Genomic DNA, 27,805 nt, shown 5'->3' with positions numbered 1-27,805 from the left:
TCAAAATCTTGCTTCACCAGCAGCTAAAAGTCCTACCGTCTCAAGCTGGATTCCGGCGCCAGCTGAATACAAGTTTAAATCCAATCACAGTTTTGTTTCCCTTATAAATAGGATTCCCAGGAAACCTTCACATCTTTACTCCATTTTACGAGATGCTACATACCTCTTTAGCTTATTAAACAACACAGTGATGCTGAGTTAGAGCCAAGAGAGGACACCAACACCACAACTGGGCTTTCTATCAGCCAAACCAACCAAGGGCATTTTTCCCCCGTGTCTTTGGTTTAGACAAGGCGAGTGAGGCCCCACCACCCGAGCTGTCCTCGTGGCACTGCCAAGGCCAACGCGAGCTGGGGACAGCAACGCCGCCTCACTCACCCCTCTCCTCCCTCGCAAACCGTCCTCACCGCAGCCATGAGAGGTTAGACAGGATGAAAAAGTGCACAAAAGATGTGGGGTTTGTGTCCTGTCCCCCACGGAGGAGTAAATTAAGGCTTGATGTGCGTCTGCGTCTACTTTGGGTGCAGCATCAGGGCACCAGTGGCCAAAAACCCACTTTTTCTCCCCAGCATCACAGCAGCCCCGCGATGTCCCGGAGCTGAGCAGGGACCCGGCCGAAGCAGACTCGCCGTGGGGGTGCACGGCACCACCTGAAAAAGCCTTTTAAGTGCAAATTCACGCAGCGATTCCTTGCATCAGGGTTGCCCCAGGCAGGCAGTATTCAAGCAGAGAAGTGAGAAGGTTCCCATGCAGCAACTTTTTGAGGTTTGGTGGCATCTGCCGAGACACCTGCAAGTTCCGCATTCGTCCCGGACACCACCTGCCCGCGGTCGAGCTCCGCTGCCCCCGAGCGCCCGCCAGCTGGGCTCCTGCCAGGGCTGGCAGCCCACGGAGAGCTGCAGCGCTTCCCGAGAAGCGTTGAGTCACGGGAAGGGTGTTTCCACAAGGCATCCGGAGAAAAAGATGCTGCCAGGGCAGAGACCTTCAGCTGAACTTCAAAACACCTTTTAGCACACACAGGATGAATCAGATCGGTAGTTCTTCAGAATAAGGCGTTTAAATTTTTTTCTCTCTGGTAAAAATTACTGGTGTGTGAGGATTGCTGCGTGCACAACAGCTCAGACTTGCCTTGAAGTAACGGCTACAACTGCGCTTTTACAGGAACGTTTTCAATGCTTTCAGTACGCACAGACAATACCCAACTTATGCATCCTATTTGTACCAAACTTAATTGTTTTGAGTGAATATCACTCACACAAAGACATTCACCGTTAATCCCGTTGGCAGGGGCAGTGCTTTCCACCTCAGGACACTTAAGAAACCCCTGAATCCTGCTCAGGGCCAGGCAGAACACGACCTTAGTGGGGCAGAGAAGCTGAGCGTGCGGAGGTACCTAAGGCGCAGGATTTTCTGGAGTGTACTCTATTGCAGCGCGAAGGTCTTCGGCATCGTTGGGACTTAACACGGGGATAACAGCACTTGGTTTCCGAAGAGCATCCTCCCCCGGGCGGCCGAGAGCCGCCCAGCCCCGTGCACGGGCCGCTGTGTCCAAGGCAAGGCGCAGCTCGAAGCGCGAGTGCTTTGTCATCCGAGGTGGGTGGGTTGCTGCTTTCACGGCCAATTTCACAAGAGGGGAAAAAGCAGAGCACTGGGATCAGCGTGATCAAATCCAACATGTCTACAGGTGCCTCCCCGCTGTGCCCGTTCGCTAACTTAGATGTTCATAACCAGCATCGCCAGGAGGAGGGGGAAGATTCCTACAAGAGACAAATAAGAAGCTGAAGTCTTCACTCCAAACAACATCCTCTCCCTCCCTGGTCCCCTTTACTGCCCCCACCCCCCCTTTTCACAGCATAATCTTAAAGCAACAGAAATATAAATCTGACAACAGACTGTGGTGGAAGGTTTTTAAGCTTATTTCAAGTGGAACACATGGAAGACAATAACATAAAGATAGACAAGAGAGCGGTACCGGGGTTCAGGAATACGTGTCACTTACCCACAATGATGATGTTCGCTCCACCTGGAAAGGAAGTGAGGAAAAACGTGAAACTGGGCACTCGGCACGGTAATTCATCGAACTACACAACACGCAGCACCTCAGCTCTGAGCCGATGAGCACGGAAAGACAATTCCGGCAACACACAGAGCGGGATCCCTGCTCAGCCCAACTCCACGGAGGTTTCCCTGTTAAAGCCCAGCTGTATTTACCAGGATACGTTTCCACCCGCCCGCGAGTCTGTGCCGCAACCTAATGATGCTCTTTTGGCACTAGATTTTAACTGAAGCTGTTCCAGGAAGCATGAACGGCTTATTCCTTAGCAGAATTATCTCATTTGAGGATTCATAGAGGAAGGAAAAAATAGGTATTTTGAAGACAGAGAGGAAGCAGCAGGACAGAGACAGGAGAGAGTCACCTCTGCATTCAGGAGCAGGCTTGCTCCAGACTCCCCGGGACTGTTCTCCTGCCGTACACTGAAGAAAGGCGGCTCCAGCAAGGGTGAAGCCATCCTTGCATTTATAAGCCACAACGGAGCCGTAGACAAAGCCGGTGCCCTTGGTGCCGTTGTGCATCCCGTTGTCAATCGTGGGGGGCTCTTCACAGACACCCTCTGGGAGCCGTTCTGCAGGAGGAACACAGCAGGAGCGGCTGAGGGCTTCTCCCAGCTGAAAAGGTGAACGGGTGTACGGGGAGGGGGAGGTACAGCCAAACCCCACGCCTCTACCAGCAACGGAAAATCCTTAGAGCTCTCTTGCTCAGTACTGGACCTCGGGTACTGCCCGTTAGCCACAGCTCCAGCATCTCACCCACCAAAGTGCCTGATCAGGCTAGAAGAAATGTTTCAGCCATTTCTAGCTTCACATAACACTATACACTGACTTCATTACACCAGCTTTCAGCATTATACTAAACTGAGTGGACCATCTTTCACTGGTAACTGCAAAAAACACCCAAAAAACTTTCTTCCTGTGACTGTTTTTTTTTTCCCCTGTAATTTCTACTCTTCCCTTGCTTCTTCCACTTTGTGAGCATAATTTCTGAATTGTATGAGAATATCACGCCTACAGCCTCACAGCATGAGTCGGTATTGAAATAACGAATTTTACAGTTGATTGAATTAAGATACGCGAGTAAGAGCAGCCTGAGCCCACCAGGCCGTTATCTTAATGGCTCTGCGCGGAGATTTTCCCTCTTACTTTTACAGTATGGAGCTGCTGTATCCCAATCGACTCCATTTCCTGACACCACACATTTGGCAGAAGACGAACCCTTTAATTCATACCTAAAGAAAGAGAAGTTGTTTAGTACTTTCCAAAAGACAACCCAGAAAGGGTTCTTCCCTCCCCCCACCACCGCACACAAGCAGAAGTCGTCCCCGCTATGAAACGGCATCTGGCCACATCAAAGCCACTAAATAAGGGCACTAATAAGAGCCGAACCGAAGCAGTTCGCTGCATTACTGAGCCCACGCGTGTCGCCACATGCTCATCTCACTGGAGACATAACACATGGTTTCACTGGAGATCGCACTGGGAAACCAGGGGGTGGTGGATGTTACTGCCTATGATCCCCGTCTCCTGACCCCCAAGTCGGTCCCGGCAGGAATCCACTCACCCGGAATGACAGGTGAATGTCACAACTGCCTCAAACACGAATTCGTCTGCAACCACGTCCCCGTTCTCTATCGTGGGAGGAGTACAATGCTGTCCTGGAGGAAAAGAAAGCAGCACGGGAATCACTTCAAACCCAGACATGGGCATGACCCAAATTCCAGAGTAACATCTCACGCGTGTACAGACCACCCGCGCAGCCCCTCGAGGCAGGAGAGGAACAGAGATACTCACGTATGCAGAAATCTGGGTCTGCAGACCAAGTTGAAGTACTCAGACAAGTGACAACAGAGGACTTCCCCATTGCTTCGGTGTAGCCCGGTTTACACTGATACCTCAGCATAGTTCCAGCAGGAGAGCTGTCACCCACAGCCGTCGTTAACTCAGCGAACGGGAAGTGCGGGGCAGGACCGCAGCTGGCTAACACTTGGAGACAAAGGCAGGGTCAGTTACGGAAGAGGACCCAAAGGGTCTGCAATAACGCGAGCAAACCGCATGCTTCGGGCCACACAGCGTTTTAACCTGTCTGAATGTCAGTGTCTGGGATCCAGTTTGCATCCACCCCATTTAGCAAACAGAAGCGTGTATCACGGTTTGCTTAACCGGAGAAGAGATGGAGGTTGGGTACCACCTCTGCCTCGGAGATGCCCCATCACTGGCCACCAACCCAACCTGCAGGGCCCCGATTCCGCTCAGCTCAGAAGCCAAACATCCCCAACAGGGCTGGAAGCTGGTGAAGCAAACCCCTCGGGGGTGGGGGAGGGCAGTTTTGTCTCCCCCTTCAGGGCACTTTTGGATTGTTCACAAATAAATAGCTTCAGCTGTACATATCTAGCCGTCCTGGGCTGCCACGCTGAGGACCCAAGCCAGCACGCCCTGCAACGGCACGGCTACCAGTGCACAAGCTTCGGATGCTGATCGGCCCAAGAGCTCTTAGACCTCCTTCAGTAGAATTGCTCAAGGAAATAAATTTATTTGTACTCACTTGGGTCACATGTTGGCAGAGGTGGCTTCCAGGTACTGTCTGCTTCACAAGTAACTACGCTACTACCATTCAATACGTGGCCAGGATTACACTCAAAGGTCACTGTATCTTTATATGTGTGCTTAGTGCCAAAGCCGGATACCTTTTTCCCATTTTTCACGTCTGGATTTTCACATTTGACCACTGGAAGTGAAGATCAGACAACGAGAATATTTATTACAAGAGGGAAAAGCCGTGCAGTGACACCAGAGGCATTAGGCGAGAAGGTTACAAAGAAAGCTGCCGTGCTGAGAGGCTGGTCCCCAGCGGGGTGCGAGCGCTCCGTGAACACAGACGGCATTAAGAAACTGCACACGGAGAGCTTCAGGTGTCATCTGCAGGACGCCCTGGGCACGGGCAGGGAGAGGGAGGCTTCCAGGGGGGCTGAAGAGTCCATTACACCAAGCCCTGTCTCTGCCCACCACCTGGGAGATCGCTGCATTAAGCTTTCTGGGAATCATTTTAGACTCAAATCAACCTTCCCATGTTCGGCTGCCCATCGGGAAAGTACAGAACGGGAGAGGGATGAGGAACAAAGTCCAAAGAACGCGGAGATAAAGAAAGCATTTACCTTTGCATTCAGGGGCTGGCCCGCTCCATATTCCATCGAGGTTATTATTCGTCGTACAGTGAATTGTATCATCTCCAATAAGGCTAAAACCCTCGTTACAGCTGTAAGTTGCAACCACGCCATAGACGAAGTCATTGTGCCCATTCATAACCTGCCCATTCTCGATCCCAGGAGGGGGTGAACAGGGAATAACTGCATGGGAAAACAGCAGCAAGAAAATGCAAGAACATTTCCATCAAATATGAAACCAAAGCCTAGCTACTAAAAAAAACCCCAAAAGCAACCACAGACAAACAAAAGACCAACCCAAACAAAAAATGTAATGAAAGCCAAAGAAAAATCTGGGAAGCAGCCCTAAAGCAATCATCTCAACCTAAAGTCTTGAATGCATTTTTAAATTCTGGATGTTTTCCAGGTTTGGGTTGTTTTTTTTTTTTTAAATGGATAAATGGTAAACCAGCAAAACAGCATCTATTGTCCAAGAGGAGACACTGCAGAAGAGGCCCCCTGGAGGCAATACACATGGTCTCACCGGGCAGTTTGGGACCTTCACCCACCAGTGATGTGATGCCATTTCCCACCTTCGTTATGCTAACAAGGCCGAGGCCAGAATGCCTTTTACGGCAGTAAACCATCTCAACTATCAGCAGCTGGCTGTCAGGCCCATCCCACGGGATGCTAAAAAAGCCCAAATAGCACCAACAAAACTCTTCGACTCCTCGGGAGCCGCTCTTCTCCCAGATCTGAGGACAGAGCATTTAATTCTCATTCCCAGCTCCAGCGAGAGCGCTTGTTTGGGGGAGAGGGAAGGAGTCAGTCTCATTAAAGGCTAACGTACTTTGCATTAGGTGCCTAGAAGAGAGTGTCCACCTGCCATTCCCCAGACTACCAGATATACGGTAATAGCTTCGAGAAAGAGATGTGCACAAAACATTTAAGATCTGCTTACTCTCACAGTGGGGAATTTTATTCCAATAAACATCATCGCCTTTAAGTATACATTGTGAAGTTGGCTCCCCAACTAGTCGGTACCTAAGAAAAGAAAAGGTTGAATCTCTTTGAAAAAAGCAAAAAACAAAAACAAACAAACAAAAGAACCACCAACTTGGGAAATTCAGAGAGTTGTACAGTTTCTAATGGTACTCGCTGGAGGAGCTGAACCCTAGGGGAAAAACAGCTAGCCCTCCTATAAAATACAATTTTCTCAATACCTAAAAAATGCAATATACGATGCAGTTAGAGGAAACTTCATACTTGCAGAGGGCAGGTACGAGCTCACAGGAGCGCGAGCTGGACGGCGTCCCCACCCTGAGGCTGTTCGGGCCCGGGCTGGGCAGTGGTCGGTGCAAATAGCAGGTTATTTTCCGAGCAGAGGTAGGTGTGACTGACATACCTGAGCTGCTCCCTCAGTCACCCCGCTCCCGGCACTCCCAGGACGCCACAGCCCGAGACCCCTTGGCTGAGACACAGAGAGCCAAACCCATGGCAAAAACGCTCAATTACTAATGAGCGCCAACACCAAAGGAGCAAAATTCTTTGCAAAGCAGCTGAAAATCAGTCTGCAAAGACGGCGCTCTGAAGCCCAGGAGATAATCTGTTTCAACAGCAAGGGCAGGAGATGGCCTGAGCCCGTGGCTCCCCGCTCCAAACACCCCCGGCCGTGCCTCTGCCTGCCAAGGAAACGGCCCCTAGACATTAAATGCCTCCGAGTCCCCCACGGGCGCCATCTCCCAGCCCCGGCTCCGACGATCACCAGGAGCCTGGGCCAACGCTTACCCGTTGTTACAGGTGTAGTTCACTGTCGCCCCGAACCGGAGGTCGGTCGTGGAGTGAAACTTGCCATTCGGGATTTCTGGTTCACCGCAGGACTTTCCTGGAAGGGCAAGTGATCAGCATTAGCTTTATTTCACAGCGTGATAATGAAATGCATGCGACAGTGCTGTTCAGTGTCATTACAGGCTTCCTGATCATTATTGGGCACCTAACTTCCCTCAAGAGCAAGGGCCAGCACTTTCTGAAAAGAGACAAGTTCCACATTAACTTCTGAGAAAGTTAAAACAGAGATAAAAAGTAAATAAAACCACAAATAAAGATAAGGAAAAAATTAAAAAGCCAAAGTTTATAACTTACTGAGAAAGAAAACTGATAAAGAGCCCAGTGGGCTCAGGGTGGAGGTCTTGGTCTGTAGGGACACAGCAGGAAGGAGAAGGGGACGGGGAGGGACCCACTGACACCCCCTGACACCCCCCCGGGGCCAATACAGCTGCATTACATGGGGAGAACAGGCTCGCACAGCTTTTCCCACGCTGTACCTTGTTTCTGCGTGAATATATTACAGCATTTACGCGATGCCACCAGATGGTGAAGTAGTTAAGGAGGGCAGAGATTAACGTGTCTCTGAGATTAACGTTCCTAAGCAGAAAGGGGAACCCCAGGCAGGCCCGTAGGCCGAGCGCTTGTTCTCAGCCGCCCTAAAACCAGCAACCCCGGGGCGCATCCTCCTCAGGGGGGCTGAACCAGGAGCAGGGTCTGGGGTGCAGCAGGGGATGCCCCCAATTCCCAGGGGCCTGCGATCTGGGGAACCCACCGATGCAGAAGTCGGCGTTCTGTGACCAGCGGGAGCCAACCTCGCAGACGACCACGGGGGCCATGCCCCCAGCCAACATGTACCCCGGGCGGCACCGGTACCTCACCCTGTCCCCCACGGCGTAGGAGTCCTTCAGGGCCTCGGCCGGCTCCGCAGAGGCAAACCTCGGCGGCTGCTGGCAGTCACCTGCGGGCAGGGGGGAGGAGCGTGGTGAAAGGGGGGAGGAGGATGGTGAAAGGACGGGGGGAAGATGATGAGAGAGGGGGACTCGCCCTATCCCTTCCCCACACCTCCCAGCCCCACTTCCCCACGCCGCCCCATCCCCGCGGAGCCCCTCTCCCCCCGCGGAGCCCCTCTCCCCCCGCGGCCCCGCTCACCCCAGGCGCCGGGCAGAGCCAGCAGCACCGCGCAGAGCCACCGCAGCCCCATGGCCGCTCCCGGGGCCGCTCCGGTTGCCGGCTCCGCGGGGACGGATGCGCAGAGCAGCGGCTCGGCCCCTTCCGGGGCGGGCGGCCACCGGGCTGTTCCTGGACTCTCGTCACCGAGGCAGCGCGACGTGGGTGGGTTGTTTTTTCCCCGTCCGGTTATTGAGGGAATCCGCGGGGAGCGGGGTGTCGGTTGGGTTGGGTACCACCTCTGCCTCGGAGATGCTCCATCACTGGCCACCAATCCAACCTGCAGGGCCCCGATTCCGCTCAGCTCAGAAGCCAAACATCCCCAACAGGGCTGGAAGCTGGTGAAGCAAACCCCTCGGGGGTGGGGGAGGGCAGTTTTGTCTCCCCCTTCAGTGCACTTTTGGATTGTTCACAAATAAATAGCTTCAGCTGTACATATCTAGCCGTCCTGGGCTGCCACGCTGAGGACCCAAGCCAGCACGCCCTGCAACGGCACGGCTACCAGTGCACAAGCTTCGGATGCTGATCGGCCCAAGAGCTCTTAGACCTCCTTCAGTAGAATTGCTCAAGGAAATAAATTTATTTGTACTCACTTGGGTCACATGTTGGCAGAGGTGGCTTCCAGGTACTGTCTGCTTCACAAGTAACTACGCTACTACCATTCAACACGTGGCCAGGATTACACTCAAAGGTCACTGTATCTTTATATGTGTGCTTAGTGCCAAAGCCGGATACCTTTTTCCCATTTTTCACGTCTGGATTTTCACATTTGACCACTGGAAGTGAAGATCAGACAACGAGAATATTTATTACAAGAGGGAAAAGCCGTGCAGCGACACCAGAGGCATTAGGCGAGAAGGTTACAAAGAAAGCTGCCGTGCTGAGAGGCTGGTCCCCAGCGGGGTGCGAGCGCTCCGTGAACACAGACGGCATTAAGAAACTGCACACGGAGAGCTTCAGGTGTCATCTGCCGGACACCCTGGGCACGGGCAGGGAGAGGGAGGCTTCCAGGGGGGCTGAAGAGTCCATTACACCAAGCCCTGTCTCTGCCCACCACCTGGGAGATCGCTGCCTTAAGCTTTCTGGGAATCATTTTAGACTCAAATCAACCTTCCCATGTTCGGCTGCCCATCGGGAAAGTACAGATCGGGAGAGGGATGAGGAACAAAGTCCAAAGAACGCGGAGATAAAGAAAGCATTTACCTTTGCATTCAGGGGCTGGCCCGCTCCATATTCCATCGAGGTTATTATTCGTCGTACAGTGAATTGTATCATCTCCAATAAGACTAAAACCCTCGTTACAGCTGTAAGTTGCAACCATGCCATAGACGAAGTCATTGTGCCCATTCATAACCTGCCCGTTCTCGATCCCAGGAGGGGGTGAACAGGGAATAACTGCATGGGAAAACAGCAGCAAGAAAATGCAAGAACATTTCCATCAAATATGAAACCAAAGCCTAGCTACTAAAAAAAACCCCAAAAGCAACCACAGACAAACAAAAGACCAACCCAAACAAAAAATGTAATGAAAGCCAAAGAAAAATCTGGGAAGCAGCCCTCAAGCAATCATCTCAACCTAAAGTCTTGAATGCATTTTTAAATTCTGGATGTTTTCCAGGTTTGGGTTGTTTTTTTTTTTTTTTTTAAATGGATAAATGGTAAACCAGCAAAACAGCATCTATTGTCCAAGAGGAGACACTGCAGAAGAGGCCCCCTGGAGGCAATACACATGGTCTCACCGGGCAGTTTGGGACCTTCACCCACCAGTGATGTGATGCCATTTCCCACCTTCGTTATGCTAACAAGGCCGAGGCCAGAATGCCTTTTACGGCAGTAAACCATCTCAACTATCAGCAGCTGGCTGTCAGGCCCATCCCACGGGATGCTAAAAAAGCCCAAATAGCACCAACAAAACTCTTCGACTCCTCGGGAGCCGCTTTTCTCCCAGATCTGAGGACAGAACTGCTGCCAACATCCTCCTTAGCGTTTAATTCTCGTTCCCAGCTCCAGCGAGAGCGCTTGTTTGGGGGAGAGGGAAGGAGTCAGTCTCATTAAAGGCTAACGTACTTTGCATTAGGTGCCTAGAAGAGAGTGTCCACCTGCCATTCCCCAGACTACCAGATATACGGTAATAGCTTCGAGAAAGAGATGTGCACAAAACATTTAAGATCTGCTTACTCTCACAGTGGGGAATTTTATTCCAATAAACATCATCGCCTTTAAGTATACATTGTGAAGTTGGCTCCCCAACTAGTCGGTACCTAAGAAAAGAAAAGGTTGAATCTCTTTGAAAAAAGCAAAAAACAAAAACAAACAAACAAAAGAACCACCAACTTGGGAAATTCAGAGAGTTGTACAGTTTCTAATGGTACTCGCTGGAGGAGCTGAACCCTAGGGGAAAAACAGCTAGCCCTCCTATAAAATACAATTTTCTCAATACCTAAAAAATGCAATATACGATGCAGTTAGAGGAAACTTCATACTTGCAGAGGGCAGGTACGATCTCACAGGAGCGCGAGCTGGACGGCGTCCCCACCCTGAGGCTGTTCGGGCCCGGGCTGGGCAGTGGTCGGTGCAAATAGCAGGTTATTTTCCGAGCAGAGGTAGGTGTGACTGACATACCTGAGCTGCTCCCTCAGTCACCCCGCTCCCGGCACTCCCAGGACGCCACAGCCCGAGACCCCTTGGCTGAGACACAGAGAGCCAAACCCATGGCAAAAACGCTCAATTACTAATGAGCGCCAACACCAAAGGAGCAAAATTCTTTGCAAAGCAGCTGAAAATCAGTCTGTAAAGACGGCGCTCTGAAGCCCAGGAGATAATCTGTTTCAACAGCAAGGGCAGGAGATGGCCTGAGCCCGTGGCTCCCCGCTCCAAACACCCCCGGCCGTGCCTCTGCCTGCCAAGGAAACGGCCCCTAGACATTAAATGCCTCCGAGTCCCCCACGGGCGCCATCTCCCAGCCCCGGCTCCGACGATCACCAGGAGCCTGGGCCAACGCTTACCCGTTGTTACAGGTGTAGTTCACTGTCGCCCCGAACCGGAGGTCGGTCGTGGAGTGAAACTTGCCATTCGGGATTTCTGGTTCACCGCAGGACTTTCCTGGAAGGGCAAGTGATCAGCATTAGCTTTATTTCACAGCGTGATAATGAAATGCATGCGACAGTGCTGTTCAGTGTCATTACAGGCTTCCTGATCATTATTGGGCACCTAACTTCCCTCAAGAGCAAGGGCCAGCACTTTCTGAAAAGAGACAAGTTCCACATTAACTTCTGAGAAAGTTAAAACAGAGATAAAAAGTAAATAAAACCACAAATAAAGATAAGGAAAAAATTAAAAAGCCAAAGTTTATAACTTACTGAGAAAGAAAACTGATAAAGAGCCCAGTGGGCTCAGGGTGGAGGTCTTGGTCTGTAGGGACACAGCAGGAAGGAGAAGGGGACGGGGAGGGACCCACTGACACCCCCTGACACCCCCCCGGGGCCAATACAGCTGCATTACATGGGGAGAACAGGCTCGCACAGCTTTTCCCACGCTGTACCTTGTTTCTGCGTGAATATATTACAGCATTTACGCGATGCCACCAGATGGTGAAGTAGTTAAGGAGGGCAGAGATTAACGTGTCTCTGAGATTAACGTTCCTAAGCAGAAAGGGGAACCCCAGGCAGGCCCGTAGGCCGAGCGCTTGTTCTCAGCCGCCCTAAAACCAGCAACCCCGGGGCGCATCCTCCTCAGGGGGGCTGAACCAGGAGCAGGGTCTGGGGTGCAGCAGGGGATGCCCCCAATTCCCAGGGGCCTGCGATCTGGGGAACCCACCGATGCAGAAGTCGGCGTTCTGTGACCAGCGGGAGCCAACCTCGCAGACGACCACGGGGGCCATGCCCCCAGCCAACATGTACCCCGGGCGGCACCGGTACCTCACCCTGTCCCCCACGGCGTAGGAGTCCTTCAGGGCCTCGGCCGGCTCCGCAGAGGCAAACCTCGGCGGCTGCTGGCAGTCACCTGCGGGCAGGGGGGAGGAGGGTGGTGAAAGGGGGGAGGAGGAAGGTGAAAGGCGGGAGGAGGATGGTGAAAGGACGGGGGGAAGATGATGAGAGAGGGGGACTCGCCCTATCCCTTCCCCACACCTCCCAGCCCCACTTCCCCACGCCGCCCCATCCCCGCGGAGCCCCTCTCCCCCCGCGGAGCCCCTCTCCCCCCGCGGCCCCGCTCACCCCAGGCGCCGGGCAGAGCCAGCAGCACCGCGCAGAGCCACCGCAGCCCCATGGCCGCTGCCGGGGCCGCTCCGGTTGCCGGCTCCGCGGGGACGGATGCGCAGAGCAGCGGCTCGGCCCCTTCCGGGGCGGGCGGCCACCGGGCTGTTCCTGGACTCTCGTCACCGAGGCAGCGCGACGTGGGTGGGTTGTTTTTTCCCCGTCCGGTTATTGAGGGAATCCGCGGGGAGCGGGGTGTCGGCTCCGCGGAGCTGCAGGACGGGAGCCCCGCGGCCGTTCCCACGGCGCGGCCGCTTTCTCCTCTCTCCGGTACGAAACGGTGCTGGCTCCGCAACCGGGAAACGGCCAGAGCCGGGCGCCTGTCGCGGGGTCAGGGCTCTGACACGTATTTCCCCACCGGCCGCTCCTGCCCGGCCGGTTTCCCCGGGCGGTGAGTAACGCGGGCCGCAACCTGCGTGATTTATCCGTGGGAGTGTTTGCCTGGCGAGGGACGACGGGCCGTGGTTGGTCCATGCCATCGCCCTGCCTTTGGTCCTCAAGTCAAGGACGTTTCCTGCGAAGAGCACTTTGTCCTGCGGCCACACCTGGGTGGCACCGTGCCCGCGGCTTCTGCTCATTGCACCCCTCCCTCTGCGTCAGCTGGGGGAGGTTTGGGGCGTGCCGGGGGTGCCTTGGTCCCCCTGGAACAGCCCCCGCTGCCTCCAGCCCCGTGCTCGAAGGGATGACCAAAAGGGGACGTTGAGGGACGGCAGCCAGGGCACGGGGCAGCTCAGGCGTTCAGACGGGCATTGCCTCTCCCTCCTCAAAGCATTATCAGGATTGCACCCGTCAGCACAAACCCACGGAAACATGCTGCGTCCCAGTTCGATAACAAATACAATGGCAGAATCATGGAACTGCGTGGCACCTCTGTGTCCTGCCGGCAGCACTGCCCGTCTCTTGCCAGAACACCAGTGAACTCAATCTCTTGCCAAACACCAATAAACCAGAAAGGCAATTTTTACAGCTTCTGTGTTATCACTGTTCATTTTGTCCCCACGTCAACACAAAAGAAGGAGTACAACCAGCAAACGCCAAGCAGGGAGCAAGTTAGTTTAATCCTGCTGGAGCTGCAGCCCAGTTTTTGGGGTAGAGCACACGACTGGTGCAGGAATACTCGGGGTCAGCCAAGGGAAGGAAGGTTGTACCTGCAGAGGAGCACTCACCTTCCCCGATACTGCCCGGGGTGGAGATGGGCTCCGCTCCAGCAGCCTCCACCGTCGCAGTTCCTAGGAAAGGCCAGCCACGCTGTTACAGCCAACAGTGTGACACAACAGCGGCAATTATCTGAGCAGCAGCAATTACCTGAGCAGCAGATTACATCCGGCAAAGAATGAGACTGCAAAATCATTTAAAGTGCTCTGTGGGAAGGTTTGATTAGTAAATATGAAAAAAAAAACCAACCCCCAAGCCAGGATACTAGTATTACTTATTTGATATTCCTTTTATTTACAAAACAGGTTTGCTATAAAAACTGTCATTTTCACACTTGTATCTACACACTAGTAAATGAACCTCAGTAAAAAAGTAGTTTAAAAAATACAAGTAAATCTTGCAAGAATGTGCACAAATAGGGTGTTTACTGTGAAATGACTTTCCTAGTGGAAAGAAACATTTACTTAATTTTAAAAGCTTCACTTTAAGAGCTGCAGAAATAGTTTTTTCCTACTAAAATAAGCAAACAAAAAAGTAGGCGTTAAACCAACATGGAGCTGACTTTGAAGTACGTTTGATTTTCCTGCTTCTTTACAAAGAAATGCTTGGTTGTGAAGTCAGACGCTTGACTCCAGGTTGCCTTATTGCACTTGAAACTTCCTTCCCGACAGCGTCAGGAGTTAGTGTCGCAACTCCCCCTTCTCCCCAGCCACCCTCGTGTGGCTTCGGACGCTGCAGCCATCGGCATTTATCCTGCAACAGGGAAACGAGCAGCTAATTAGGGTTAGATGCTGCGTGCTGCAGCCCTGGGCTTCGGGAGGAATGCCCTTTGCAGCCGAAGCTTTGTGGCACCCCGGTCCCCAGGGTCACCTCGGTCACCCGAAGGGCGTTTTGGGGTCTTCCCCGCGCCAGTCCCTACCGTCGTGTGCCTGGCGCCGGGGCTGGCAGAGGTGCGCGTGGGTGGGTGCCGCGCAGACGGGGCAGAGGTGGCAGCCGGGGGTGCGGCGGGGGATGAGGTGAGCCGGGGTCCCCTCCCCGGCCAGGGGACAGACGGGGCAGCGCGCCGTGTCGCTGTGGACAAGGGAGAGGTGCAGGCGGTCGGCGCAGGGAGTGCAGACGGGACGCTGGGGGCTGCGGGGAGAGAGCCAAGGGTGAGCCCCGAAGGGTTCATGTCGGGAACCACTCCTCGCCAAGCCACACCATACAGGCTCTGGCACCCACAAAAGCTAGTTTCATTAACAATTTCAAAGATAATTAACTTTTTAAACCCAAACAAGTAGCGATTCACGAGTGCAGAACTGAAACGGCTCCTCCAGGGTTAGGGCTAACAGCAGGCAGAACAAGCACTCGCAGGAACAGCATGAAATAAATAACGGGTAAAAAGAAGTTCCTACTTAAAAAGCTAAAGCAGGCGGAAGCGCACCTCAGACTATGTTTATTTTAACCAGATATTTATTTGAATTTGCCTCTGTCAATGACGACTCTGTTAAGGAAGCTTTGTGGGCAAGCGTCAGAAGATGAATGAGAGCATACAGCAGCACTTTGCTCACCTTGTCCCTGCTCTATCCCAAACAAACCAATGCCAAGAAGTGGGAAAAGCACTCGGCAGCGACATGAAGAGAAGGCCCACGCTGCGGGGGCTCTTACAGCACCGGGGCTCTTTGCCGCGTAACTATAACCAGAGCTCCATTGGGCCAAAGAAGACGGGAGGCTGCGCCGAGGGAGGACGGCCGAGGAGCACAAGCTGCTTCAGAGACGCCCAGGGAAACCACACAAGCGTTGTCCAAAGAACCCTCCCACCAGTTCCCCCGCTCTCTGCTTGCGAGCAGGCACCGCGCTTTACCCCGATACTGAGCTAAGAGCAAGCGCAACCAACATTTACACCCACCCCCCTATCATTATTATTTTTTTTAAGTTAAGCGGTTAACTCCCGCCTTTGAGAACGCGGGGCTGTGGTGCCCGCTGCCGCGGGGAGCTGCCTGCCCCGGCCGCACCGCACTCACCCCTCGTCCCGCCGGCGGGGCCCCCCCGGCCGCTCCCCGGGCGCTGCTGGACCCCGTCCCCGCGGGCCGAGGTGGGCGCGCAGCCAGTCCTCGCAGACGGGGCAGACGTGGCGGTTGCTGCGGGGAAGCACCATTGAAGACGTGCGTTGAGTCCTTCCAGGGAGACTCAAAAATCAAGTCGGGCCCCTCCAGCCTCCCCGGTACAGAGGAACCATCCCAGGCGGGATGGAAACCTGCCTCGGGCTGCAGAGCCAGCGGGGAACGAGATCAACCCCCCCGGCTTTGCTGGAACCTGTGAGATGGTTCTGCGCCTCTTCTGAACCGCTTCGTAAATCCCTACTCTGCTCCTGGCTGGGCCCCCAGTTCCCAACCCCACCTCATCAACCCCGCAAACCCAACTAGCGCCAGTTCCGTGGGGCAGAGGGGGGGCAGAGAGGGCAGCTCCGTATCGGCCCCGAGCGCCGCGGGGAGCGACCGGGCATTGCAGCGTACAGGGCAAGTGCCGGGGAGCAAGACGAGTAAGGAAACAGGAGAAACACGGGCACGTGCTGAATGCCTTTTTTAAAAAAGAATAAAGACAAAAATTGTCCAGAGTGTCGTTCAGGGGAAAAAACAGCAGAGAGACTAGTGTTTTAAAATTAAATGCAGTAATACTCAGCACAGTATCAAGACAGGAAAGAGGCTGGAATAAACAAGGAGGTGCAGAATACCCTCATTTTCTACTCAAATAAAATCAGTTCTACTCTACTCTAAAATGATTTTTATTCAAGCCCACCGTGGCATCTGTGTATTTTTAAGTGGAAGACAGAAGACAGACCTTTCACGGTCCATGGGCTGCTCTGCATCGCTCCGCTCCGGAACAGCTTCTGCTGCACCCTCACCCCTCAGCACATCTGCCATTTGGGGAGGAGAGCTGAAGGCAGAGAAAGAGAGAGAGAATGGCCTGAATCCACCAAACACATGGCTTTCCAAGAATGACTCCTCCCTACGGAACCACTTTATTCTAAATAGCAAATACTTTCTACTGCTAAAACTGGATTTAAAGGAACCAAAGGAATTCAAGCTACAAAATCTGCTCTATCCATGTAAAGATCATAGAATCATCATCATAGAGTCACTGCATGGTTTGGGTTGGAAGGGGCCTTAAAGCCCAGCCAGTGCCACCCCCTGCCCTGGGCAGGGACACCTCCCACCAGCCCAGGTTGCTCCAAGCCCCGTCCAACCTGGCCTTGAACCCCTCCAGGGATGGGGCAGCCACAGCTTCTCTGGGCAACCTGGGCCAGGGGCTCACTGCCCTCACAGCAAACAATTTCTCCCTGAGATCTCATCTAAATCCCCCCTCTCTCAGTGTAAAACCATTTTCCCCCCTCCCATGGCTCCCCTCCCTGATCCAGAGTCCCTCCCCAGCTTTCCTGGAGCCCCTTTAGGGACTGGAAGGGGCTGGAAGGTCTCCCCGGAGCCTTCTCTTCTCCAGGCTGAACCCCCCCAACTCTCTCAGCCTGTCCCCACAGCAGAGGGGCTCCAGCCCTCCCAGCATCTCCGGGGCCTCCTCTGGCCCCGCTCCAACAGCCCCGTGTCCTTCTGCTGTTGGTGCCCCAGCGCTGGAGGCAGCACTGCAGGGGGGTCTCCCCAGAGCGGAGCAGAGGGGCAGAATCCCCCCGCCTCGCCCTGCTGGCTGGATGCTTTTCCCCCACAAGAAGTGCCCCTTTCCCCCTCTTTTCCTTTCCAAGGACCCGTGGGAGGGCAGCAGGAGCAGTTCCTTGGGTGACGGCGGTACCTCGTGCCCGCAGGGCTCCGGCTCTCCCCGCTGCCGATGCTGGAGACGGAGTAGGAGCGCGGCGCGTGGGGCTGGGCGCGCAGCCACTCCTCGCAGGTGGCACAGCCGCGGGGCGCGGGCTCGGCGCGGGGGGCCAGGGCGGCGTGCAGCCCCTCTTCGCAGCCGGGACACACGTGGCAACTCGTCGTGTGGCTGCGGATGAGAGAGAGAACAGGGGGAATCCCTCCTGCCGAGCCCCGCACGCAGCCGGCGAACGCCAAGCCCTCCCGTGAAGCAGCCGTCGCCTCTTCGGCGAGCGGCGTGTTCATCGCGGAGGCAGAGTCAGACACTGCACAAGGATGCACAGCACTGGCCATGCGGAGGCTCGGCAAGGTTTGGAGCTAGAAATCACACTGGTGAGCTCCGTGGGTATAGTCAGAAGAGCGGCACATGCTTCTGGGCAGGCGAACAAGCAAACGTACCAAAAATAGGAATGCCACGGCACCGGCTGCTTCTCGTCACCCGCTATCTTTGGGTGCATCGGCAGATCCCTTCCCTTTGTCTTGTGCTTTTGTAAAGACACATTAAAAGAGCTGAAGAGAAGGAAAGGAGAAAATTCAGAGAATAAAAAGCAACTTAGCAACACGGAACAACAGGGTTAACCATGCAAATATCTACTGCGTGTAACTGCTATCACTCGGAGCTTAAAAGGAAATACCCAATTATCCTTAGGGAAGGTTATGACTGGAGAGGGGCAGCTTACGCTCACTTACTGCGTTTTATTGTCTTTCCATTTCCTGATGATCACAGCTGGAATCCCAAGGACCAGGAGACCTAACAAACAGAGAAGCAAAATTTTAAAAATAAGGAACAAATTTGGTCTGTAACCGAAGCGAAATGCTGCATCTTGGTAAAAGACTGGCAGCAAAATTCTCTGCTGTGGGGCTGTCTGTCCCCCCCCCCCCCGCCCCCAGAATAACGCAAATTCCCCCTCGTGCCTCTGAACGCAGCTCAGAAACCGCTAAGTGCGGTGCCGTGCTGATCTTCTTAAGGGTGGGATCCTCATTTATCTGCTGCTTTTATGGGCCGTGCCTGTTTACTTTGTATTTTAAACACCCTCCGCATTTTCAGTGTTTCATCTCTTTTGCAACAGGGATGTTCCAAGCTTCACTAATCTCCTCTCTTTCAGTGCCTGCCAAGGCCTTTTAGAGCAGCTTTATCAATTAAAGGGTGACAGAGTGTGCAGTTTTTGGTTGGCTTCTTACACTGGCTTCTTTGGCTTCTTGCATGTCATCCCCCGTCATTCTTGCATTCATCAATTACAGCTGATGTAATGTTTTATCCCGAGAGGCAGAGGGTCCGTGCGCTGCTCGCTGTGCTGCTGCGGTACCCAGCAGAGACCCCCGAGTCCTGGCACTCAGTACGAGGGGCAGTTAAGTGAATAAACCAAAACCGCCGACTCCGGCTATTTAACAGCAAGTAACAGCTTTGCATTAGGAAAGTATATTTTCAATATCAAACTACTTACCAATGCAAATAGGGATGAGGATCCTTGCTAGAGAAGAAAATAAGGAAACTGGTGTTAAAAAAATGAAGCCAACAGTGCTGATAACTAAACGGGGAAGTTCCTGGATCTATGCCCACAGAAAAATGTTATTCAAACTCAGATAACCATAACGCTGCTGAGAAGGCAAAACCCTATAAAACAGTGTGTCATGAACTGCTACACACGTCATTATGCTCCTTTCGAGTCCCTCAGCCCATCGCTCTCCACTGAGAGCGCTGAGGTCCGTAGCTCCAAGCTACCTCCATCCTCAGCAACGTCCAAATACAGCCGGGATAACGCCACTGGTTTCTACCGAGATGCTGGGCTGCAGGGAGGGAGATTCAAGCGTTAAAAATCCTCCCCCATGTCGTGCCAGCTAAGGAGTCACTCAGCCGAGAGCAGAGACAAGGGCTTACACCAGGGAATAAGCCTGTGTGAACCCCTCGGAAACTGGAAGACAGACTCACCAAAAGAAATGAAGAGCACAAGGAGAGCAGAAATCCAGTGTCACGTGGAGTCACAGGTGCCCAACGTGGGTGCAATTAGAGCGATTAACAACCCAGAGACAGAACGCCTCTCCTGAGCTCTTACCTAGCCACTTGGGATTCTCTGCTGCGTTATCTTCCAAGGGTTCTGTTTGGTTTGTCGCTGCTGTAGTGCTAACTATCGAGAGAAAAAAAAATAAAGGAATGTCCTGGTTTGAGGTAAAACAGAACCAATTTTTTTACTTGTAATTTTAGTTTTTAGCTGGGCCTCTTCTAACTGACTAACGTCTGAAATTAACAGCGTATCGTTCAGAAACTGTTCGCTCTCAGAGTGATAAGACCTGATTGTACCAAGGAATGGTGCGCACAGAGGCTCTTGCTTAGACTTATTGCGATAACAACCAAGGTCAGCTAACCTCGCCTTTTGCCCCGTTGGAGGGTCGGAAGCGGAGAAGCGCAGAGGGGTCCCACCTGCAGGGAGGAGCAGACGGGACAGGGGACCCCAAACTGCCCAACAGGGTATTCCAGCCCATCTGCATCACGCTCAGTGTAAAAGGTGAGGGATCAAAGGGGCAAAGGGGGCTCTGGCTCATGTTTTCTTCAATGGCCGACGCTGAGGAGGACCCTGTCTGTTCGTCTGCCTTTGATCCTGATCCCAGCATTCCTGACTCTAGTTCCGGAATTCAGCTCCTGTCCATCGCTGACTCCAGTCTGGGACTTTCCCTGTGTCTGCTGGTGACGCGATTGTCATCCTGGGAGCTGGATACAGTTTTGTACATACCGTATACTTTTTTTTTTACATTATTATTCTATTATTATTTACTATTTCCTTATTTATTATTATTTTCATTAAAGTAGTTTAGTTCTTTTTCTAAACTCGTAAATCTCCTTATCTCTTCCTCTCCTCTCTGAGGAGGGAGGGGGAGGGCCATCTGTCGTTCTGATTGGCCAATCCAGCCAAAACCATGACACGGAAAACCACACAAAATTATATTTTTAGATAATTCTCCTTTATACATAATATATAAAAGCCTTCAGTAAGGAGTAAACGTAGCATGGGCAGGCGGGCTCTGACCTGGGCATCTGTGGCTACGACAGCGAGAGCTGCGGAAGAGTCACCCAGGGACCTCTTGGTGACACTCCAAGCCTCATGGACAGAGGGGCTCTGCTGTCCCACTGGGCTTTATTGCCTGGGACACTAGATATAAATCCATTCTGAGGTTTAGCCCATCAGCTTTGCAGTTCCCGAAACACTTCACACATGGTTTATTAAAATTCTGCCTCTTCCTCTTGAAGGGAAAAACGTAGAGCTGTGTACGACTGTGCTCAGGTTGTTCTTCAGCTGAGCTTGGCACCCGGCGAAGCAGAGACCTGGTGGCCATCCCTGCTGTGCGCAGACGCTGCTGCCCTGGAGCCCAGCCCTACAGGAACGCCTGTCCAGACTGGGGCCCTAACTCCAGAAGGGAATTAGGACTAATTAACCGCACAGCAAGAAAAACTCCTCAAGAACAGGATAATTATCCAGCAACGCTCACCCCTGCATTCGGGAGGAGGCCCACTCCAGATGCCGACAAGGCTGTTCTCCGTCGTACAACGAAGAGTTTCGTTTCCCACCAGCTGGAGCCCAGGGTCACACGTGTACGTCACAACCGAGTCGTACACGAACTCCTTCGTACCATTACCGGTGTGCTTCCCGTCAGGAATAGCTGGAGGCGGAGGACAAGAAATAGCTGGGGGAGAAAAAGCAAAGAGCTCAGGAGGTGGCACCTGGGATGCTCTTCTCCACAATGGGAAGAGAGGAAAACCCAAGGGCTGCGCGCACACAGGCTGGCATTGCACCAGTCGCAGGGGCTGAAATGGGAGCACTGGGCACCCTCTCGGCACAGAATTGCTTTTAGGTGCCTCCGTTTCAGGGCCAGCGGCAGCCCACAGGGACACCAAGGCCACTGGGTTGCTCCTTTACGTCAGTCTTTCCCGTGCAGAAGGCAGCAGTGACGCTAGTGGCTCGTCCCTGCACTTGTCACGCCTGCTGTCTCCTTCCCAGAGATACCGACCTGACTCAGTTCAGCAAAACGGGCGCACGATTCGCTGTTTCTGAGTTGGAGTATTTGCTATTTCCCGTCAAGCGCTGGACAACCCCACTTACCCTGACAAGCTGGAATTTGACTCCAGGCAACTTCACTTCCCCGTAGGGAGCACCAGACGAGACGCGACGCTCCCTTTAATGCGTACCTGCAGGGGGAAAAGCCACATCAACAAATCAGTTTGTTGTCACCCACCAAGAACACGTCACCCCAGAGAGGTGCCGAGGACTCGACAGGCAGAGCCCCTTGTTCCAACTCACACACCAGCGCATCCCAGTCACACTCCGGCCAGGCGACTGGGATGCACTGGGCAGCTGGCTTCACACTCACCCGCGGTTACAAACCACATCGGCTTTTGCACCGAACAGATAATCATTTGTAATAACTTTGCCGTGTTCTGGATTTGCTGGAATACCGCAAGATTTCCCTAAAAAGGAATAAGATTATCCTTAGGACGCTACAAGGACAGGGAAAAAACTCACAAACATACTTTTTGTGACAGTGTGGCAATGACAAACCAGGCATCTGATGGTATGTCACGCTAAACGGCATTAAAGAAAAGCAATCCTAAACTAGAAATCAGAGGTGGCGCCGGAACACAGCGCCGCGGATGCAGCTGTGGGAAGACGTCAGAGAAAATGAAACGATGCAGGACACTCACTCTGACATAGCTCGGGAACTTCTGACCATGTTAAATTGTCACGACAAGTGCTGGTGGGGAGCTGCTCTGTGATATTCTCAAAGCCTCGGCGACAGATATACCTCACCGTGACACCAATGGTATAAAAATTCTGTGTTTCATCTTCTTCTGATATTCTAGCAAAAACCACACGTGGCGGGCTGAGACAGGTACCTAGCAACAATGAAGACAACCAAAAGTGTACAAAGCAAAAAAAAAAACCCACAAAAAAGCAAAAAGTTACAAAGCAAAAATAACAATGTTTTGCATTCAACTACATATAAACATAAATCCAAGTGATAATGCACAAGCCTCCCTAAGAACGTGGATACCATGAATATTTTTAAGAAGGTGATTGGTAGTTTGTGCAATTCAAAAATATCCCTAGATGACTATTTAATAAAAAAAGATTTTAAATGTTTAAATTTGCTCTCTTTCACGAGCACAGTGCCCACCTCCCCTGCCAATTCCACTGGCGAAGCGTTTGAGGTGGGGAAGTGCAGCCAGTTCTCACCGCGGAGGTTTGCGAATCCCCAGTGCCAAACCTTCCCCCTCGGCTACCTCTCGCCTCGGCGTCCGGCTGCCCCAGCGCCTCGCCGCAACAGTCTGCCCCTCTCTCCTCTGCTCCCCCAGCTACCCGTCTACCTTTATATGGCTCCAAGGGACTAAGCAGAGTTAGGAAAAAGGAACAGTAAGAGATTCTCTGAGCAACAACTTGGTCGCGTGTCGCTTCGGATGAAGAAACCCTTAAACCAGCGATTGCTAAAGCAGCAAATGCTTTCACAAGCAGCGTGCATCTCTAAGCAACTCGTTTCAGAGAAGGTGAAATACTTACGACCACAGAACTCCGTGAGGTTGGACCACTGGGAGTTTGCAAGGCACTGTATGGTGTCCGACAGCAAGGGGCGTTTAATGTAGCCCGCGGCGCATCTGTACGTAACTTTGGAGCCGACGCTGAAGCTCTCCAGGTGTTTGGTGTCCTGCGGGGGCTCCGCGTGGTTTATATCTGGCAACGGCCCGCAGTCACCTATAGGAAGATAAACCCGGCTTTAGTGGGGCTTCTGCCGAAGCTCCCTGCGCGGGGCACGGCACGGACGCCCACACGGTGCCCGCAGGAGAGCGCGGCACACGCACCCACGGCCCGCCCACGCAGCGGAGCAGGCGTGGGGCACACGGAGCCCACCCGGCACGTCCCCCCCCTTCACCCCCAGCCCTCCCCGTGGGCTCACCCCACGCCGCGGGCAGCAGCAGCAGCAGCAGCGGCAGCGGCGGCGGCGGCGGCAGCAGCGATCGGCGGCGCCCGGAGCCCATCGCTGCCGCGGGGCGCCCGCAGCGGCGCCGGGAGCGGAGGGGACCCGGAGCGGAGCGGGCACCGATCACCGCCCGCGCCGGGTGCGCAGCCGGGGGCTCCCTGCCTCCGCCGCCGCCGCCCCCGGGGAGCGCGGCCCCTCCCGCAGCCCTTCCCAGGGCTTGCTCAAGAGCAGGCGGGGGAGCTGCTGCCACGCGTGGGCAGCGGGGGCGGCTGCCGGCTGTGTCCTCCACCCCCCGGGCCGCCGTTGGGACCCGCAGCCAAAAGCACCGTACCCCTGTCCCCCCCCCCTCCCGCCCTCTCCCCGCGGGCGCAGCTCGGGGGCGCTCCGTGGTGAAGGTCCTTGTGTGCGGCTGGACGCGGGGGTGGGCTCGGAGCGCTCGGTTCCCCCCCTGCCTGCTCCCAGCAGCACGCCTGGCACGGAGAGGGGGGTGCCCTCCGCGGGGCCCTCCCCGCACCCGCTGCCTCAGCCTCCCCTTCAAATCATCCTCTGCGCCTTCCGGTAAAGACACCCCTATCTCCAAAGCCATCAAGTCGCAAAGGAAAAGAAGAAAAAAAAAAAATATCCCCAAAGGGCAGCCTGTGGGTCTTGCCAGCTCCGGCTGCAAGCCGTGCAGCATGCCCCAAAGAGAAGGTCCCGTTCATCCCCAGCACCGGCTCTGCTCTGTGCGGGGACAGGAGCTGCATCTCCATCAGTGCCTCCTGCCCTCTCCACCAGCATCTGGCCCAGGGAGCCCAGCAGAGCCCAGCTCAGCGGCACCAGCTCCCCAAAAACCGCCTTCAAACGTCACCTGCACGTCCCTAGGATGAGAGGTCTGTGAAGAGAGGTGATTCTGCAAGAAGAGAGGGCTTTCCTTCATTCCAAGGGGTGCACTGGAGACCAGAGGGCTGTAAATCATCCCCACATTGAAGCTGCTAATTGAGCTGCTTCTGTTAACACCTGTGCACAAAACAACACAGCAGGGATACCGGCATTTCCACTGTAACTCTCCCAATTAGACACAAAACTCTTTGAATGAGATGCAGCGCTGCCCGTGGAGGCTCAGGGACGTCCTTGGGCCCAAACAGGACCCGTTTGCCTGGGCTCCTTGCCCGCCTGGGAAAGCTGAGCTGCTCCGGGATCCCTGCCCCCAGGGCCTGCGGGAAGAGCCAAGGGAACGGCTGTGGCCGTATTTGCTGCCCCGTCCCGCTCTGCTGAGCAGCGCTGCCAGTAAGGGACATGTGTCACCCTGCCCCGAGGAAAGGGCAGCCCGCAGCAGCCTGCCCTGCCTCCCTCTGTCTGCCTTTGTTAGCCAGAAAACAGTCATGTTTCCACCGAGAAACTCTTAAGTTATCTTTTTTACTTCCCCCTCCCCCCCCCACTTTATTTCCCTTTCCAGCACAATTTAAGCTCCAAGGATATGTGACGAAAACATTTGCAATGAGGCCAAGAGGTGTTTTCTTAAGGGAGGAGTCAAGCAGCCTCAATAACATATACTTTTAAATACTTACTTGTGAACGTGTTGACAAATTACACGGAGATGTCTTGGCCACATATTTTTACAGGTGACCGGTCACCCGAGGTCTGAATTGGGATAGTGGCTGCATAATACAAAAGGAAGTTGCTAATAGGAAAAAAAAATGCTTTAAATGCTGGGGAATTCTCTTGCAAAGGCTTAGAGCAGTGACCTCAGCATGGGATGGCAAAAGGTTGAGAAGTATTTGGCAAAGACCTCTGGTAATGTCGAGTCTCTGCAGGGAGCGGCTCTGTTCACGGACATCAGAAGAACCAGCCGCTGGAGTTTCGACCCAGTGGAACGCCACTGCTCTCAGAGTCCCCATTAACCCCTTGAACCAGGCTGCTGCTTTCCTACCAGCGGCCACAAAGGAGACATCTAGACCTGCTGAGACCATCAGGCTCAGACCAGCGTGTCCCTCTGCCTCTGCCACCCGCGTTTGCTGGCCCGTTTTGCCCATGATTGCCCCAGTAACCGGCTGAGCACCGACTGCCGCAGCAGCTGAGCCCTGCGATAGCGGGTCTGTGCCTGCTCCGCTGCGGCGGCCACAGGCGACAGCTTTATCTTGCTCCCACATCCCTTCCCTGCGCAGCAGCAATCGGGCCGAGCAGATGGCAACGGCAGAAGGGAAGGGACGTAGGGAGGGAGCCCGACCCGGGCTGCTCGGGGCACCAGCGCTGCCAGGCTCAGACTGGCACAGTATGAGGTTTCCAGCAAAAATGGGGGTTTTGCTGCTGGGGTTGCTCTTGGCTTTTCACAGAAATCCACCCTCGGCTCCTTGCCCGGTCCCACACGCTGCTGCCACCCCTGGGCAGGGCGGCAGCCTGGGACGTCACCCACAGCCCCCAAAGCCTTTCGGGACTGACCCCCGGCTCTGCCCGGGCTGAGGGGGCGGCCGCAGCAGAGGGGCTGCAGAGCCCGGGACGGCTACATGGGATGAAGGCAGGCATGCGTCGCTCCAGCTTTCTTTTTCAGACCACTTAGGAGAAACACTCACATTCCCAAACATTACTGCATGGATTTGCATTCCTTTCCTTCTTTCCTGTTTTTTGTTGGGTTTTTTTTTTTTTTTAACCAAGTTAAACTTGCATAGGAGGCCATTTAGGAAATAAATAAGAGTGCAGCTAAAGACCTGATTGAACAGCAAATCTGAACACCGCCAAGATATCTCTAAAAATGGATACCTTCCTGAAAAGAGCATAAAATATGAAAAGGGAATTCATTCAGCAGGCAGCTGAAGTCACAGGCTAGCCTTTATAAACAATTACCGTTTATTACTAAATGTAAACAAAATCCCAGAAAGGCTTTGGGAGCTTTAGCCTTCTGTAGAGGACAAAGATGGTAAGCAACCGACAACGTAAGCCATTTCCAGCTTCTCTCCTGCCGTCCGGCAGCGCTGCGGAGTGTATTCAGCAGCCACTTCTCCGTCTGCGCGGAGCCGACGTGCTCAGAGGCTGCAGCCTCCCAGAGCTGCCTTCCTCCCGCTGGAAGGCAGAAGTAGCTCTTTTACAGTGTGAGATGAGCAGACTCCCAGGCCCCTCCTGGCTGTTATCTTTCACGTATTCTGAACAGAAACACAAACTGCAAAGAACTTACGTCTCATACAAAAAAAGCTTCTGCTGAAGAAAGTGCTTAAAGTACCGAAGATATGAAGATCAACATTCAATTTCGCATGCAAAGTGCTAGGACTTCCTAACAGAAATGACCTCGTAACTTCGCAAGACAGTCATTTCGCTTTCAGCACAACCCCGCTGGCAGCCCGCATGGGTGTATCTGCAGCTGGACCGTGCCGCAGCCAGAAATTCCTGGTAAGTCGGGGGAGCAGCTCAGCCCAGCAGAGATTTGGGTCTTTTACAGCCTTTCCTGCCAGCCTGTGTTTACGGGGATTGTTATGGCAGCAGGTCGGCATTGCTAGGGAAGCACGGAAACGTGCGGTTGTGGAAACACCCAGCCAAAGGGGTTGTGACGTGACTGAGGTTGGCCAGAAATTATGCAGAAGGGCTGGGGGGTTTCGGAGAAACTGCAGCTCCCCACCCCCAGCCTGGAAAAGGCTGGTCGGATCAATAGGGAATCGTAACTGGATTGGGGACGTTTGGAGGAAATTGCTGAAAGAGAGAAAAACTGAGATGGGAGGAGCAGCTGTGGGGATTGGCCAGCTCTTGGATAAATAATTTTCAATCCATTTCTTGAAACATTAAAACATATCAAAATAAATGAAAAAACAAATATTTGTATGTGCGCATGGGACAGACCTGATCTAGCTTATTCTTTGTTTTAAAGCAAAGTGTAGGGGTCCTCACAAGCGCAACCATTGCGTGGTTGCACCTTCAGGAAGCGAACACGGCGAAGGGCTTGCATGCGGCGTGCTCAAAGTGCTATTTTTGCTTGAAAAGATAGCAATATATCTCGGTTAGGTGGGACCCCATTTAACTGTGAGCCTCATCTACATCTGCAGTGAGATGGCAGGAAGAGCAGCGCGCGATAGTTGCCTTTGAATCACACAAGGGCGAACGCCTCCTCCCGGGGTTCCTTCCGCGGGGCGGTCCCTTCGTCACGGTGTCGCTGGAGGAGAGCAGACCCGTCCCAAATAAACTGCTTCAAAGCTACAGATAAATCTTTCCGTGCACTTGCCATCGCGCTTCCCAAGAGCCGTACGTGCAGCCTGGGGGAAGGAAACATTCACACGGAAACTGTACTTTCAAGGAGAGTTAAGCTTTCTGCCCAGATTATTAAAACCCCACACACTTTGGGGATGAATTTTAGCATCTTTAAGCACCTTTAGAAAGGCCCAAACCAACTCCTCCTTCAAACACTAGAGGCTGTTTTCCGTCATGGTTCCGCTCTCCCCTG

At 53.5% G+C, this 27,805-nt stretch overlaps 2 protein-coding genes across 2 annotated transcripts in view; both read right to left on the bottom strand.

Annotated features, from left to right (window-relative positions):
- Positions 1 to 27,805, bottom strand: part of LOC134525733 (uncharacterized) — an 80,289-nt gene that overhangs the window by 26,439 nt on the left and 26,045 nt on the right. Inside the window, exons 29-58 of the mRNA XM_063356864.1 lie at positions 22,986 to 23,177; positions 21,802 to 21,898; positions 21,534 to 21,619; positions 20,923 to 21,093; positions 18,885 to 18,911; positions 18,130 to 18,190; positions 17,839 to 17,949; positions 17,378 to 17,569; positions 16,418 to 16,513; positions 15,601 to 15,717; positions 14,517 to 14,728; positions 13,609 to 13,671; positions 12,404 to 12,775; positions 12,006 to 12,191; positions 11,195 to 11,291; positions 10,368 to 10,450; positions 9,393 to 9,584; positions 8,783 to 8,965; positions 8,172 to 8,600; positions 7,795 to 7,980; positions 6,984 to 7,080; positions 6,157 to 6,239; positions 5,208 to 5,399; positions 4,598 to 4,780; positions 3,847 to 4,038; positions 3,617 to 3,710; positions 3,199 to 3,284; positions 2,418 to 2,624; positions 2,000 to 2,023; positions 1,716 to 1,757 (exon numbers count right to left, since the gene is read on the bottom strand). Coding sequence (XP_063212934.1) covers positions 1,716 to 1,757; positions 2,000 to 2,023; positions 2,418 to 2,624; positions 3,199 to 3,284; positions 3,617 to 3,710; positions 3,847 to 4,038; positions 4,598 to 4,780; positions 5,208 to 5,399; positions 6,157 to 6,239; positions 6,984 to 7,080; positions 7,795 to 7,980; positions 8,172 to 8,600; positions 8,783 to 8,965; positions 9,393 to 9,584; positions 10,368 to 10,450; positions 11,195 to 11,291; positions 12,006 to 12,191; positions 12,404 to 12,775; positions 13,609 to 13,671; positions 14,517 to 14,728; positions 15,601 to 15,717; positions 16,418 to 16,513; positions 17,378 to 17,569; positions 17,839 to 17,949; positions 18,130 to 18,190; positions 18,885 to 18,911; positions 20,923 to 21,093; positions 21,534 to 21,619; positions 21,802 to 21,898; positions 22,986 to 23,177 — 4,353 coding nt within the window. The remainder of the gene's footprint in view (positions 1 to 1,715; positions 1,758 to 1,999; positions 2,024 to 2,417; positions 2,625 to 3,198; positions 3,285 to 3,616; positions 3,711 to 3,846; positions 4,039 to 4,597; positions 4,781 to 5,207; positions 5,400 to 6,156; positions 6,240 to 6,983; positions 7,081 to 7,794; positions 7,981 to 8,171; positions 8,601 to 8,782; positions 8,966 to 9,392; positions 9,585 to 10,367; positions 10,451 to 11,194; positions 11,292 to 12,005; positions 12,192 to 12,403; positions 12,776 to 13,608; positions 13,672 to 14,516; positions 14,729 to 15,600; positions 15,718 to 16,417; positions 16,514 to 17,377; positions 17,570 to 17,838; positions 17,950 to 18,129; positions 18,191 to 18,884; positions 18,912 to 20,922; positions 21,094 to 21,533; positions 21,620 to 21,801; positions 21,899 to 22,985; positions 23,178 to 27,805) is intronic.
- Positions 14,006 to 23,713, bottom strand: LOC134525750 (uncharacterized). The gene is made up of 15 exons (XM_063356919.1): positions 23,380 to 23,713; positions 22,986 to 23,177; positions 22,133 to 22,324; positions 21,802 to 21,898; positions 21,534 to 21,619; positions 20,923 to 21,117; positions 19,494 to 19,565; positions 18,885 to 18,911; positions 18,130 to 18,190; positions 17,839 to 17,949; positions 17,378 to 17,569; positions 16,418 to 16,513; positions 15,601 to 15,717; positions 14,517 to 14,728; positions 14,006 to 14,350 (listed from the first exon to the last, which is right to left on the bottom strand). The coding sequence occupies exons 1-15, from the start codon at positions 23,459 to 23,461 to the stop codon at positions 14,346 to 14,348; spliced, it is 1,737 nt and encodes a 578-aa protein (XP_063212989.1). The 5' UTR covers positions 23,462 to 23,713; the 3' UTR covers positions 14,006 to 14,345.

Source organism: Chroicocephalus ridibundus, chromosome 20 (assembly GCF_963924245.1).
Source record: "Chroicocephalus ridibundus chromosome 20, bChrRid1.1, whole genome shotgun sequence".
In the NCBI taxonomy this organism is placed as follows: domain Eukaryota; kingdom Metazoa; phylum Chordata; class Aves; order Charadriiformes; family Laridae; genus Chroicocephalus; species Chroicocephalus ridibundus.
Note: the sequence above shows the minus strand (reverse complement) of the source record. Positions and strands in the feature narration are given on the sequence as shown.